This window comes from Nicotiana attenuata, unplaced genomic scaffold (genome assembly GCF_001879085.1).
Source record: "Nicotiana attenuata strain UT unplaced genomic scaffold, NIATTr2, whole genome shotgun sequence".
NCBI classification, from domain to species: Eukaryota; Viridiplantae; Streptophyta; class Magnoliopsida; order Solanales; family Solanaceae; genus Nicotiana; species Nicotiana attenuata.
In genome coordinates this window covers 61,049-75,829 of record NW_017674827.1, presented here as the reverse complement: position 1 = coordinate 75,829, position 14,781 = coordinate 61,049, and the positions used below count along the sequence as shown (strand labels likewise).

General features: G+C 37.6%; 1 protein-coding gene across 3 annotated transcripts; it reads right to left on the bottom strand.

The window, feature by feature from the left end:
• Window positions 1-7,953: 7,953 nt before the first annotated feature.
• LOC109219326 lies at window positions 7,954-13,165 on the bottom strand. 3 transcript variants are annotated; one of them, XM_019383760.1, is made up of 9 exons: window positions 12,859-13,165; window positions 12,589-12,685; window positions 10,765-11,190; window positions 9,655-10,058; window positions 9,414-9,513; window positions 9,267-9,326; window positions 8,898-8,984; window positions 8,609-8,737; window positions 7,954-8,509 (listed from the first exon to the last, which is right to left on the bottom strand). In XM_019383760.1, exons 2-9 carry the CDS (start codon window positions 12,682-12,684, stop codon window positions 8,204-8,206), a joined length of 1,608 nt encoding a protein of 535 aa, XP_019239305.1. In that variant the 5' UTR covers window position 12,685; window positions 12,859-13,165; the 3' UTR covers window positions 7,954-8,203. The 3 variants fall into 3 exon arrangements, with proteins under 3 accessions (XP_019239305.1, XP_019239304.1, XP_019239306.1); XM_019383759.1 differs by lacking the exon at window positions 12,859-13,165 and having other exon boundaries at window positions 12,589-12,851; XM_019383761.1 differs by lacking the exons at window positions 7,954-8,509; window positions 12,859-13,165 and having other exon boundaries at window positions 8,615-8,737; window positions 8,903-8,984; window positions 12,589-12,851.
• Window positions 13,166-14,781: the final 1,616 nt, after the last annotated feature.

Below are 14,781 nucleotides of genomic sequence, written 5' to 3'. Positions count from 1 at the left end.
CCGTGGGCTCTTGCTTGAAGGCCAATGTCTCATCTCGAAGTGCCGCCATGTGCCCGGGTGAGAAAAATTTAGCAATAAACTTATTCGTCAACTCATCCCAAGTTGTGATGGAATGGTTGGGAAGTCTCTCGAGCCAATCTAATGCTTTCCCCCGAAGTGAGAATGGGAAAAGCCTCAACCTAAGAGCATCCTCGGACACATTCGTCTGCTTGCTCCCCCAACATGTATCCACAAACCCCTTGAGATGTTTGTAGGCATTTTGATCCGCAGCGCCCGTGAAATACCCACGCTGCTCAAGTAAGGTCAACATCACATTGGTTATCTGAAAATTGCCCGCTCGAATTCTGGGTGGGACAATAGCACTTGTATAGCCTTGGTTCGGGAGCACCCGAGGAACTGCTCTTGGAGGTGGTGGAGGAGGGTCTGGAACATTGTCATTTGCATTGGCCTAGCGGCCTCTACATTGTCCTTGAGGTACAAGAGGCACCTCTTCTTCTCCAATGTCATCTACCTCGTCCCCCGCATTCACATTTCCAAGAGGGTCATTAGCATTTAAAGCCATTTTGGTACCTGAAGTATTGACACACACAAATTAGTAACAAGAAGGAAAGAAGAACAAAACATAAATCTAACTAAGTAGATAGCCAAAACCGTTAGCTCCCTGGCAACGGCGCCAAAAAATGATTGCGGCCTACTCCGCACTACTATTTAAGTAGCGAGAGAGGGTCGGAGCAGCTTTTACCCGATTTAGGGTCGGGATCAAATCCACAGAGAGCTAGAATTTGGAGTCGAGTATCTATCTAGTGTAGAATTGTGTATGTGTTCTTAATTGCACTTCTATTCATTTTTGGGGTTTTTGTTTACTTCTACTATTATCAATCTACAAATGGTAACTGCAACTAAATTATGCAAAGAGTTATAACTCTACGAGTTGTTCAAATAGGTTTAAAAGGCACTAGTGTAGTGACTACCGCCTAGGTGGTCAATTGACGGGTACTTGGATCTAAGGCACGTTTGACATGTTTGGGGAGTATGATATAACCGTTGCACGACTTTACCCACTCTACACCTCTCGGTGGTTCGAGTGATTTTGCCCGAATTGACTTTCTCAAGACCAATTGGGTATGCAAATTTGCACAAGCAACTAGGGTTCAAGTCGGGTATTACTCTCTCGAGGTTTTACCCTTTAATTGGGGCTATCAATCTCTTGAGTACGTCCCAATTCCTTGTTGGACCAATTTCGGAGACTTAGGCTCTCTTTCTCAAGAAGAGTTCAAGTCAACTCAACACAAACTAGTGTTTGCAACCACTAATTCAGAAATTAACCATGAAATTGGCCCAAATAAAAAACACCCATAGTCAAATTAGCCCTAAAATACAAGACCCATCAATTACCCATACTAGGGTTGAGCCACAACCCTAGCTAATGGGTCTAGCTACTCATAATTAAAGAAGAAAAGCAAGAAATAGATGAAGAAAAGCTAATAATAATTAATCACTAAGTTAAATACAAAGATTCAATGATTAAAAGTAGCTAAAATTGCCCAAAATGGCTTAGAAAGTCGAACCCACGAGTGCAGCTGCTCAATTACAATATCTGATACCCTAAAAATGGAAAAAGAAGCTATTTATACTAGGCTAAAAAATCTGGACAAAAATGCCCCTGCGGGGTTAGTGCGGACCGCACAAAATGGACCGCGGTCCGCACTGGGGCTTTGGCTTCAAAATCCAGCTCTCTGAACTCAGGCTCCGCGGACCGCACAGAATGGACTGCGGTCGCGGAGGCTTCTAGTGCGGTCCGCGTATAATGGACTGCGGACCGCGGAGGCTTGAAACTCTGAAAATGTAACCTCTCTGATTCTTGGCTCTGCGGACCGCACTAAATCGACTGCGGCCGCATTGCCTTCAGTGCGGACCGCACAAAACTTTGTGCGGCCGCACTACCTCTTAGCTTGGAATTTAGCCTCTCTGAATCTCCTAGTGCAGACCGCACAAAGTGGTGTGCGGCCGCACTGGGCTTGTTTTTGCTGAGCTTGTCTTGTCTTTGGCACTTGTGTAAGTTTCACTCCTTTTGAGCTAATCTTTGACATCTCGTCACTTTGATGACCAAACCTGCAATCAAGCACAACTTGTGAGCATTTTGGGACTATTTTGTATGAATTTCTAATCAAAGCATAAGCAAGAAGGAGTATAAAATGCATCAAAATCCCTAGTTATCACATAGCCGACGCCAGCAGCATGCATCCGGACGACCAGACCCGAATCGCCTAAAATTTTGCTGACAAATAAAAAATGACCTAAGGAACAATATTCATCACTTCGCCATGACTGTTCTTTGTTTTTTAGCGTTTGAGGGCCATAAAACTTGAATTTCGCCCGTTTCTAAGATTTTCGTGTGTTATAGCCCACGCCATCTGCATGCATTCGGGCGACCGGACCCGAATCGCCTAAACTTTTGTCGCCCGATAAAAATGACCTAAGGAACAATAGTCATTGCTTCGCCATGATCGTTCCTCATTTTTTGGCGTTTTAGGGCCATAATACAAGAATCTTCCCGATTACCAGATTTTGTGTGCTATAACCCACGCCATCTGCATGCATCCGGGCTACCAGACCCGAATCACCTAAAATTTTACCGGCCTATAAAAAACAACCTATGGAACAATAGTCATCGCTTCTCCGTGACTGTTCCTCATTTTTTGGCGCTTTAAGGCTATAAACTAGAATACCGTCCGATTCTCGAATTTTCGTGTGCTATAGCGCATGCCATATGCATGCATCTGGGCGACCGGACCCGAATCACTAATTTTGCTGGCCCATGAAAATGACCTAAGGAACAATAGTTATCACTTTGCCGTGACTGGTCCTCGTTTTTTGGCATTTTAGGGCCATAAAACTGGAATTTCCTTCGTTTCTGAGATTTTCGTGTGCTATAGCCCATGCATCTAGGTGACCGGACCCGAATCGCCTAAAATTTTGCTGGTACCAGCCCCGTTTTCTCGCAAAATTGGGTTTTGACGTGTGACAACTCTTTTAAAGGAGGTATTAAGAGAGAAGAGTCGCCATCTAACGATTTTAAGGTGTGTTAAGGCATCTATTTGCAAATAACTCAGTTTGACTAGTCTACATCACCAAAGATCGGGTAAGGGCTCAAAGTACCTCAAAGAGAAGGTGTTAGGTACTCTTCGAGGTCCACAACTGTGGGTCCCTGCCAAATTTTATACTATGTAGATTAGATAATTAAGCTAAGTGATCAAATAAGCAAAGAAAAGGTATAGAAGTCGAAGGCTCTATTATAACACATAAGAATAAATGATCGGTACAAATCTTAAAGATTACAAGGGTACAACTGCATTGGTCTATGTTAAATGACTAAGTGTGAATAACAAGTATATAGAAAAGGGGGGGTCCTAAGTTTTTTAGCCTAGAGGATCACCCCGTGCAACATAAATAATACTTCGCAACTCCCTTAGGGTAGGGGTTGCTTATATTATTTAGTGGTAATAGACTATCATCTCCTGCTACCCAATTACTATGTTGAAGTTAATACTTAAAGGCGCTCTAGTTCAATTCTAAACCGTATCATATGCGTGCCCTACCCGTCCCATGCCTATGGTCCAAGAGGCTTTGAACTTACTATTAGGTGGTTCTAAACTCAACTTAGGTTGCCCAAAATGATAAAGTTAGGCGACATTCAAAACATATAGGACTTCACGTAAAGATAATTAAGGTCCCAAGTTGGCCTCCACACATAAACAACAAATGCACGCGGGCAGAATATGCAGTATAGTTTTAGAGTTAAGACACATTAGAGTTGTCAGATCATGTAGGCATAATTTCTAGGTGATTCTGATTTCCAGTAAGCAGCGTATAGGCAGGTTAAAGCATCGCAAGTCCTATAGGCATGATTGCTAATTGTTTACGCGATGTGACAGTAAACTGTTTGCAAACTCAGAATTATTAGCGCTGATTTTATGCGTCTTAGGCATGTCACATTATCCTATAGGCATGATTTCTAATAGTTACATTGCATAACTAGGCAGTGAAACAACTTTGAGAGTCCAGCATTAACAACGTTGATTTCATAAATAGTTCTTATGCGAGTGACAACATCCTACAGGCATGATTCTAATAATTGACAATTAGACTTGATTTATAACATTTTATTCCAATAGGCATATCATCAAGGCCGGGAAGTGTAATAAAAACAACAGAAGTAGTTGATTAAAATCCTATAGTCATGATATTTAGATGAGCAAAAGTGAAGACATGTATTATTACATCCTATAGGCATGCTGTCTAATAATTAATCAAGTCGTTTGATTCCTATAGGCATGCTGTCTAAGAGCGCACAGTAGTAGACATGAAATCAAGTATAGAAATTACTAACATGCTTGAGATAGTGTACGAGTATTAGACAAGTTAGGTGAAGCATGTGCGATTCCTATAGACATGATTTCTATTAGTGTGCAGAAGTAGAGCAAGTTAAACAAAATAGCAAATAAAGCACGTAGAGCCTATAGTCATGTTCTCTACCCTTTTATGCAAGAATAAAGCACACCCGTTCCTCCAATTTCACTAACGCCCCAATTATTTATTTACAAATCATTACATGCCCAAAATAAAGAATACATGCTCAAATATTAGAAACTAAAATGAGTACAGGCCCAATAAGCGGAGCAGGCCCAAAGAGGAATAACCCAGCAACTTCGAGGTCTTCAGTAATCTCATTCTTCACACAAAATAGCAAACCCAGGTCTTGGTACACCCCAGGACATTAGAGTGTATCATTTGCATGACTCGAACGCAGACCCGTACCAAGTCTGAAGGGGGAACTAACTTACCCAACAGTGCCAAACTTAACCATATGAGTAACAAATTGTACATAAATTGATCAAACAACTTGAAGTCCACAAACTTAGTTCTTAGGACTGCAACTAACAGTATTTTAAACCAGAGCAAATAGACGAGATCACAAGGAGTTATATACATAAAATGCTAGAAGATCAAAAGACAGGATGGAACATCACAAAATAACAGACAATCCCAAGTAGAATTTGAGAATATGATATGATCTAAGATCAACTTAAATACAATCTTGACAGAAGAATCTTGCAGAATCACGAACAAAAGCAAGTAAAATAGCGATTTTCATATGGAAATTTCTAGCATGAGGGTCTAGTGCAAGTATGATCATAACAAACAGGCTGATGAACATGGTCTGTAACAATTCACTCAACTGGGCATGAGAAATTTTAACATTATCAATCATACACAAAGGTTAAAATAATACCAGGATTCATAATAGACAAGAATATGTCAAATCTAGGTTAACGGGACTAGCCTGCACTAGGCTTAACCACATATAGGAGAAGAGACCTGATATTGAATTTCATTCTAGAATTCTTAGGCAGTATTAAAGAACACCAGATTAAACAAGTCAGGGAACACGCATTAGTTTACAAGTATCAGGGAAATCATATTTGGGCTAATAATATGATCAGGAATTAACTCTAGGAAAGTATTAAGTTGCACATGAATGACTCAACAAGGATTAGAACACGTTCTAGACATGATTCGACTTATCACAAGAATACAGAACAAGGCAAAAGCTAAACTCAGAATAAGCAACATTAATAAGCAAGCACAAACATTAGAGAAAACAGGCTTAAGAAAATCGAATCAAGGCGACAAATAGGCAAGTTCGATTACTGGAAGGTATAGAGCCTCAAGAATAGCTTCAGAGCAAATAATAGCATGTTGGTTCATAAAAAATCTCAGAGACATAGATATGCAGAGCAGGAACTCAAACGAAAAAAGAATGAAATTGTAAGGGTCATAGGTACTTACCAGTTACAGATTAATGAACAACTAAACAAGAGGAATAATTTCAGCAACATTCCAATGTCAATAGAAAAAACGAATAGTAGAACCCAAAATCTCAGTGCGTCAAAGTTCCCAAGGGCTTCGGATGAACCCGGGGCAATGCTCACACTGAGAAAGGTTGAATAATAAAATTCCAGCGGCCTTGGCTTTTAGCAGGCCAAGAGCTTAAGTTTTAGAATAATATAGGACGGGTGAGAGTGAAAATACAGTGATTAAGGTCTGTTCAAAGGGGAAATTGGGAAGGAGTTATATAGTGGTAAAAATCAAACAAACAAACATGGAAAACAATTAATCAAACACCAATAAAGAAAGAAAACATCACATGCAATCAATAATAGAACGGTGAACGAGAAATCGAAATTTCAAACCCTAGTTAAGTTCACTGGCCATGAATCTGGTCGAATATGCAAAAATCGTTCATTGTAGAGTATATATAGATGAAACATCGGCCAGATCTTCACAAAATTAGGGCCAAATCAGACGTATTGAAAGGTAGTATTTACCAAAGTTAGGTAAATACTAAGTAACACCATGAGTAGTAGCAGAATAAGGCAAGAGAATCACGAAGGGATTCCATATTGGGGCCGGATTTTCGGAGAGGATCTAGAGATACGGCGGCTAGGGTTTGTAAACAAGAAGAGAGGAATAGAGAGAGTAGAGGCGGCCGAAGTGTGAAAATGGGATTAGGATTTGGGTGAAGGGATATAAGGAAAGGGGTTAGTTTATTAGGAGTCGTTGATCATTTGAGATCAACGGCCAAGATAAAAAGGGGAGCGCGGCAGGTCGTTTAAACGGCTCGCGACCAGGTTGGTCACAGGGGTCGTTTGGATTGGATTGGGGTGTTGGGATAATGATTTGGGCCAATTTTGGTCCGAAATTAGCCCTATGTTGGGGCTATAAATTAAATACGCAAAATTATTTTAAAAATAATTCATAAAAGAAATTAATAAATAAAAAAAACATCACTTATGCAGTAAAAATGATTTAGAATACTACCTTGATATTATAAAAATATAAAATACTATTTTAGCACAAATAATGCAATAAAATGTGATTATGCATAGAATATAGGATATTATTGCAAAAATCGTGTAAATAGCTTAAAATACAAACATAATTATATGAAATGAAGTAAAATATTATGAAACATATATGTGGATGCAAATAATAAATTTGGATGATTAAGTCATCATAAAATAATTTAAATGAGTAATTAATACATATTCAAGTAATTTAAATGCAAGAACATCAATTTTAAACCTTTAAAAATTATTGAAAATTATAGAAAATACTTATATGACCCTTGTAAATTAGTTCACAATACAGAAAAAAAATATTTTGAAAGTATGCATGATATTTATAAAATGTGAGGGCAAAAATAGATATCAACAACTGGCCCATAAAAAATGACCTAAGAAACAATAGCCATCTTTTCGCCATGACCGTTCCTCATTTTTTGGCGTTTTAGGGCCATAAAATTGGAATTTCAAGCCCATGTCATCTGCATGCTAGGCGACCGAACCCGAATCGCCTAAAATTTTGCTTGCCCATAAAAAATTACCTAAGGAACAATAGTTATCGCTTCGACATGACTGTTCCTCTTTTTTGGCGTTTTAGGGCCATAAATATGGACTTCCGCCCGATTCGTAAATTTTCGTGTGCTATAGCCCACGTCATCTGCATGTATCTGGGAGGCCGGACTCGAATCACTTAAAATTTTGCCGGCCCATAAAAGACTACCAAAGGAACAATAGTCGTCATTTCTCCATGATCGTTCCTCGTTTTTTGGCGTTTTAGGGCCATAAAATCGGAATTTCGCCCGATTCCCAAATTTTCGATGCATGTGGGCGACCGGATCCGTGTCGCCTAAAATTTTGTCGCCCCATAAAAAACAACCTAAGGAACAATAGTCATATGCTACATTTTTAGCTTTTAGCATACATGTCCCACTTAGAGCAACTGCTCAAACTAAAAGAAGTTTCACAAAAGGAAAGAGAGTTGCAGTTTGTAACCAAAATATTACAAAACTCATTCATTAAATTGAGAAAATGACAGTTGAATCACAGATTATATTACATAGACTCAACTACAGGTACATGCCCAAAATACGTGTGTTTAAGCATCCGATACAAGTATATGCAATTCCAGTGTATTTTGAAAAATCCGTACAACGTATTTGTAACACCTGTTAATATGGCTATGTCAAGACAAATGAAGGATCTTGTAACATAGGTCAAAGCTATGCCACTTCTCAGATTAGCAGCTCAAAACTATCTGCTAAACTGAACAGTTTTGATCAACTTGACAGTGATTTTGATCAGAACGATATGACAGATTCGAGCAATTCATGTGAAATTAGATAACGGAAACTGAAGTTATGAGGAATCCAGTCAATTTTCTTCAATATTCTCCCTTGATATTTCTTTATGAAATGTTGAGGCAACGCGTGTTGTATCATTTCCATCAAACCAGAAGGGCACAAATCACTTTCCTTCGCATAAGATTCAACATTCTTGGGTAGAAGTAGTTTTTGTTGCTTGTTTACCCTTGTGTTTGTCTGAAGGTACTCTTCTTTAGCCACTTCAAGCTCCTGGAATACTCTCTTTGGCGTGTACAACCGGAGCTAAACATAATACACGGAGTGAGAAGTGAAGCAAAACGAAACTAATATCAAAAGTAGAAAAGTAGTTTCTTTCCGTTGCAATTTATGTGACACACTTACCAGAGCATCAGAATGGCTTCCTGAGCATAGAGCAAAGCGTAGGCGAGGGTCTGGTTGCTCTATTGCATATCCTTTTCTTGCATCTCCAGCCTTAATTTTTTGCTTTGGAAAGAACAATGATTGAATCCACTACAGGAAAAATTAAATTCAATAATCTCCATTTGAGAACACAAGTGAAACTCCTTATTATACATTACATTCACGAGTCTAACAAATTAACAATCTATAATGCATGAACCAGAGGAATCAGGGGACTGAAGTGAAGTACAAAAGCAAGAATGGGATTTACCTGACCTGGTCGGAGCAATCGACATCCTAGTATAGAACTCTGAATCATCTCCACATTTACTGTATTCCCTCCAATGTTATAAGCAGCCTGTAACATGAAAAATGTTCCATGTTATAAGCAGCGGCTGATTTAGAGTGTCATCTATGGGTTCATGTGAACCCAGTAACTTTTGCCCAGACCCTATATGTATTCAGAAATCCATTAAATATCCATAAATATTTGACTATGGGCCCAACTATTACTGTATATTACTTGAAGTCGGTGTAAAAAGTAAAAACCCATTAACTTCAAATCCTGAATCCACTTCTGGACTTATAAGAACCATTGAAGCACCTAAATCAGTTTTCATAGACATCAGACTATTATTACCTTGAGAAGTTGAGATACTCTCTTGAGATTACTTCGCGGAATTCCATAAGCTAAGAATGCCTGCAACATATGCTTGTTACTAACTCTTCACATCCTAAAATGGAGTATAGAAATTTGTTGAACTTTTAGCTACAGAAATGTTATTACATGCATCACTAGTGCATTGTGGACATTAATCCAGAAAGCTAGCTTCTCTTCATGTTTCAGCTTTCTCGGATCAACTTCCTCCAATGTTGAAACTAGATACCTGTATTGGCAAGTTGGAGATTTTTCAGTACTAAGTTACACATCTCGGAAATCTTAATGAAAAACTTTTGGTTTATGTTTAGGTACAATTCTATATTTGCAAGAGGAAAATGCAAACTACAAATTGAGGTAGTAGACTTACCTAAAATGTTGTAACATGTGCTCGACACCATCTAAGCTCCGTTTATCTCGACACAGCCCTTGCACTTCAATCATTGTGACAAAAGATCCGCTAAATTCTCTTGACTCCTTAACGTGAAAAGGGTTATTCATTGTTGAATTGGAAGATGAATTTTCTTCGCATTGTAAAGGCCCCATATCGTTCTGACATTGAGGAAAAGATTCCAGCGTTGATGATGATAACGATATTGGAGAGAACGGGTAATCATAACTGAACAAAGGGGGATCAGCAAGCTGAAAATATATGGCTGATATACACTTAATCATTTCTTCAGACAGCTGGTTTGGTACACGACGAAAATGATTTGAACAACTGTTAACAATATGTTCTGCTGTTCTTCCATTTGAAGTGGATACCTGAGCATGCTGGTTACAATTACATGATACAATTTTGACATTGTCAGTCGCATCACAAATAAATTTTCGCAATACTAATTAAGTCTAGTCATTAATTATACAGCTTTAAATAACCACACAAACAAAGTAGTAGACTCCTCCTATAACTAAAGTACCCGACAACATATCCAAGATTTAAACTGTACGGGTTCAGATTCGGAATTCTACCACTGAGACAGATTTAGGATTTCTTGAACATGGGTGCCACCAAAAAAAGTATTAAGTGGGAATCGATCATTGTTCCTCACGATAAATAATCCAATATTCAACCTAGTGCACCATTCAATCTTTTGGTAGTACGAGTGGCGACAAATGATATTAGACTAATTCTAGAAAATACGTACATAAAATACCTAGTTTGACGGTGAGACCATGTGTTCACGTGCCCCACAATTAGGGCTAAAAATCTGCCCCTGCTACCACATGCCGTCGAATTGAATGGGTTCAAAATATAATACATATTCAATGAATTTTTTGACTAATATACAGGGTCTGAGCCGAAATTATGGGCTTAGTTGAACTCGTAGCTTCTACTCTGATACACCACTGCTCTTACTATAACTAAAAGACTGAATGTTCTAGCAAATCAAATAATAGAATCCTCCTATAGCTAAACAGCTAATTATTCTAGAAAACTATAAACTTTAAACACACTGCATTCTCTAACATTACTTACCTCAAGCATTGATAAAGGCAAAGAATGGTATGAATCTACAGCATCAGCAAGAAATCCGACCGAAGGCGAAGGCTTAAAAGAAGCAGCAGTGTGAGACAGTGATGAGTGGCTTCTCAGAATAGTAGTGTCAACTAGGTTTGGAGCTCCCTTTGCCACATTACATTTGTCTGGTGTATTTCCAAAAGGCGACAGAGAAGGACTAGTACTATTATTTATTGGATTTTCCTTGGATTTGTTGTTGTGTTTCTTGACTTCTGAAAGTTTCCTTTCTTTGGGAGCTGAATTGGACTTTGTTTTCTCATTCAAAGAAAGTGATTCTAACCGCTTAGCAAATGTTTTTCGGTAAAGTGAAAGAAGATACTTCTCTAAATACATAACTTCCAGCTCTAAAATAGCAACTTCTTTAATCAGATCCTCATTAGCAATCTGGAAGCAAACAGAAACAAGAAAAAACAGCTGAGCCAAAAGTCAATTTGATCAGGGTAATAAGTCTAAAATAGGGCAGTCCGGTGCACTAAGCTCCCGCTATGCGTGGGGTCCAAGGAAGAGCCGGACCACAAGGGTCTATCGTACGCAGCCTTACCCTTCTGTTTCCATGGCTCGAACCCGTGACCTCCTGGTCACATGGCAGCAACTTTACCAGTTACGCCAAGGCTCCCCTTCAATGAGTCTAAAATAGGCAGAATTGGAAAATATAGGATTCATATACAGAGGCGGCTCAATGCTATTGAAGGCCTAAATCCAAGACATAATAAGAGGCTTTAAACTTGTTTAATGATTTTAAATATTTTTGTTGAAGTTTATTCTTTTTACTTTTTGAGCATCTTGACGATGTAACCAACTCATTTAATCTTTGTTGAAACATACTAACCTTTGATAGTAAGATTTTATTAAGTTTATTTTTAAATTTTTTCTTTTCACATGACCGTCAACATTACTCACTATATAGTATTGCCTCCCAAAGTAACAATCATGTGAAAATTTATATTTACAAAGATGATAAATAAATTAACTATAGCTTTTTACGATCTAATTAGCTTGAAGCGTGCCTACAGAGATCTTGAAAGAAAATATCTTAAAGTTAGAGTTGTAAATAAAATTTAGGTAAAATACCTTAAAACCCCCTTTAACTTGACATGGATTATTAGTTACAGCCTTAAACTATTCATGGTCTTAATTACCCCCCTGGACGCTGATGTGGCAAAGAGTGTGGGTGCACTCGCCTGCCACGTGGATTTTTTCGGTATATGTGGCATTTGTTTTGAAAAATAAAATATATTTTTACCTTTTTAAGTATGTTACTTCATTTAATTGGAGTAAGAAAAACTAGAAAGTAGCTGCAGATTTAATTGCCTTTTACTTGCATTTGAATTTTCTCAACCAACTTCGAAAAAAGATAATATAAAATATAAAACTAATGTTATTAACATTGGTGACAAGGTAGCAAAAGATGGTCGAATTTTTTTATCACTATTTAATAATAAATACAATAAATATTTAGATTATACATTAAAAAAATAGCTTTTGGGGCCTCTAAGTTTGTGAGGCCTAAAGCGGCCGCTTTAGTGGCCTTGGGGTTAAGCCGCCTCTGTTCATATAGCCGATCCCAACTAGTTTGGCGTTAAGACTTAGTTGATTGACTGACTGAATTAACTTCAGCTTCCAATCTATTTACAGCTGATGATTTATTTCAGTCATTTCTTTTCTTCTTCTTTTCTAAATTTCAGTCTCTACAGCTAATCTTGCTAAGCATAATCTTGTAACAAAAAGAGCAAGTACAGAACTACAAATGTCAAATAAAAATTTGGTAATGAATCTTCTTACCTCAACTTCGTCCTTTGAAGAATTAAGATTTTCATTGACTGGTAATTGTCTTTTCAGCTCAGCATAATTCTTCTGTAGCCCCATATCCTGCAGCATACTGAAACATAAACTGTTTAAATGGGAACAGATATTGACAACTGTTGCCCAAAAAGAAGCAGGACCAAGTGATCAAGAACATCCAAAAAACATTAAATGCTAACAATTAAGAAGAGGGCCTTGTAAAGATCTGCTCTATAGTTAGGAGCAGATAGAGGGAGATTAATTACTCACCAAACAAGTATCCTTAGAAAGTTAATGAAAACTTGTATATAATGGCAAAGAGGTTCAATCTCATAATATATTCCTAATAAGCGTTATGCTGTAGTATTCGATTTTCCAATCAAAGTTGTTGGAAAGAAAGTGGATGGTATCTTTGGTTAAAAACAACTTTTTTCTTCCCTCCTTTAGTGGACTAGTAAAGATTTGAGAAAAAAATAAATCCCTTCGGGTGAGCACCTCCCGCAAACCGCACAAGGAATGTAAACCGCACTAGACAAGCTATGTGTGACAAGCTCAACCCAGAAGGATTGAGGAAGTAACTATTCGATCCCAGGTCATTGATATGGATGACCACCTTCCAAACCAACTGGCATCCCGGAAGGGACAAAAAAAATCTTTAAACTTTATGATCTTAATATATACCATAACATTTTTTAACTATTAGACCTTTGAAATTTACAATATTAAATACGCAGTTCTGAAAAAATACATCCTTTTTTTAGGAACATAAATAGTGTCAAAGTTTTCCCCACAACAATAGACGTGACTAGGGAGTCCATTTCACACTACCTTTTGTACAATTATTATTATCTATTTAATTAATTAATTTCCACTGTTTGCAAAATTTTGTTAAGGAGCGTCGCTCGTTTGTGGTTCTTGAAAATATGGCTATTTTGACTAGTCATTTGTCTTAAAAAGCAGTAGAGCCTTTGTCGTGGCCCCTTTTTCCTTTTGCATGGTGGGAGCTTTTTCTTTGCATTAAAAGTAAATTAGCCATTAACCTTTTTAAATTTAAAAAAAAAAAAAAAGTTACAGACTTGGTAGATTAAATGGTAAAAAGTAGTAACAATATTTCTAATGCATTTGGCCGATTATTATCAAATGGCCGAAACAAAGGGTAACGGATTTGTACTACGTAAAATGTTCTAGAAGACATGTTTGGCAATATTATATGGGGTTAGAACCAAAAGTTGATCCAGGATTTGAAGTTTATAGGCTCCTATAGCAACCTTAAGTAAATACAGTATACAATAAGTAATTGGGTTCACAATCAAATATTTATGAATATTTAGGTTTTTTAATACATACACAAAATATATGCAAAAGCTACTGGATTCACGGGAATCCACACTTACTAAGCTGGATCCGCGCCCCCGGTTAGGACTAAATTTATGAATTGATTCTAGCCAAGATTTCGCACGTTTCTAATTTTACTTGTTTTATTGTCTTAAGCATATTATGCACACATAAGTAAAATTATTACGTAGCTGTGTGCGGATGTATCTTAGGTGGAAGGTATAGGCACACCCACTAATTTCATATTAAAACTTTATATAAAATCAAGATATTAAAAAATTTAAATGCAATATTCATCTATCGTTACAAAAAAAAAAAAAAAAAAAAAAAAAAAAAAAAAAAGCAGTGAACGTAGTTGTTCTTAATTTGTTGGCAAGTTCTCCCGAGGAATATGTAAAACATACTATTACTACATTGTATGCCACAAGAACTGTTGGAAATTAAAAAGAATTGTTGCTAATCATGATTAGAGAACCAATGATGAAATGCTAACAAAATTAAAGATATGGAACCTGGAACAGTATTAATTAGTATTAATAATAATTGCTTTCTCTTTTCCACCTCTATACGTAAATTAGAGTAGGACCATACACTCAATCAGAGGGAAGACAAATCTTTATCAGTAGCTGTTGAGATACAAAGTAGGAGTGGGATTTTAGCTTTTAGCCATTGACAAAGGTCATGCACTATAACAAGAAGAGAATAGCAAGAGTCACCTCAAAAGTGGTGAAAGTGAAAGGCCAAAGCAAAAGCCTAAGGAATACAAGGAGAAACTGAAATGAACCACCTCAGTATTTGGTTGCTTTACTCCCCCCCCTCCCCCCCCGCCCCCCACCCCCTCCCCCAACAAAAAAAGAA

What these genes read in the sequence shown, in the direction of transcription:
- LOC109219326 (XM_019383760.1), bottom strand. Translation starts at nt 12,684, where the DNA reads ATGCTGCAGGATATGGGGCTACAGAAGAATTATGCTGAGCTGAAAAGA. An exon ending in TGCCTTTATCAATGCTTGAG is followed by an intron (nt 10,059 to 10,764) that starts GTAAGTAATGTT and finishes AATTGTAACCAG; the next exon opens with CATGCTCAGGTATCCACTTC. An exon ending in GAGTATCTCAACTTCTCAAG is followed by an intron (nt 8,985 to 9,266) that starts GTAATAATAGTC and finishes TTCATGTTACAG; the next exon opens with GCTGCTTATAACATTGGAGG.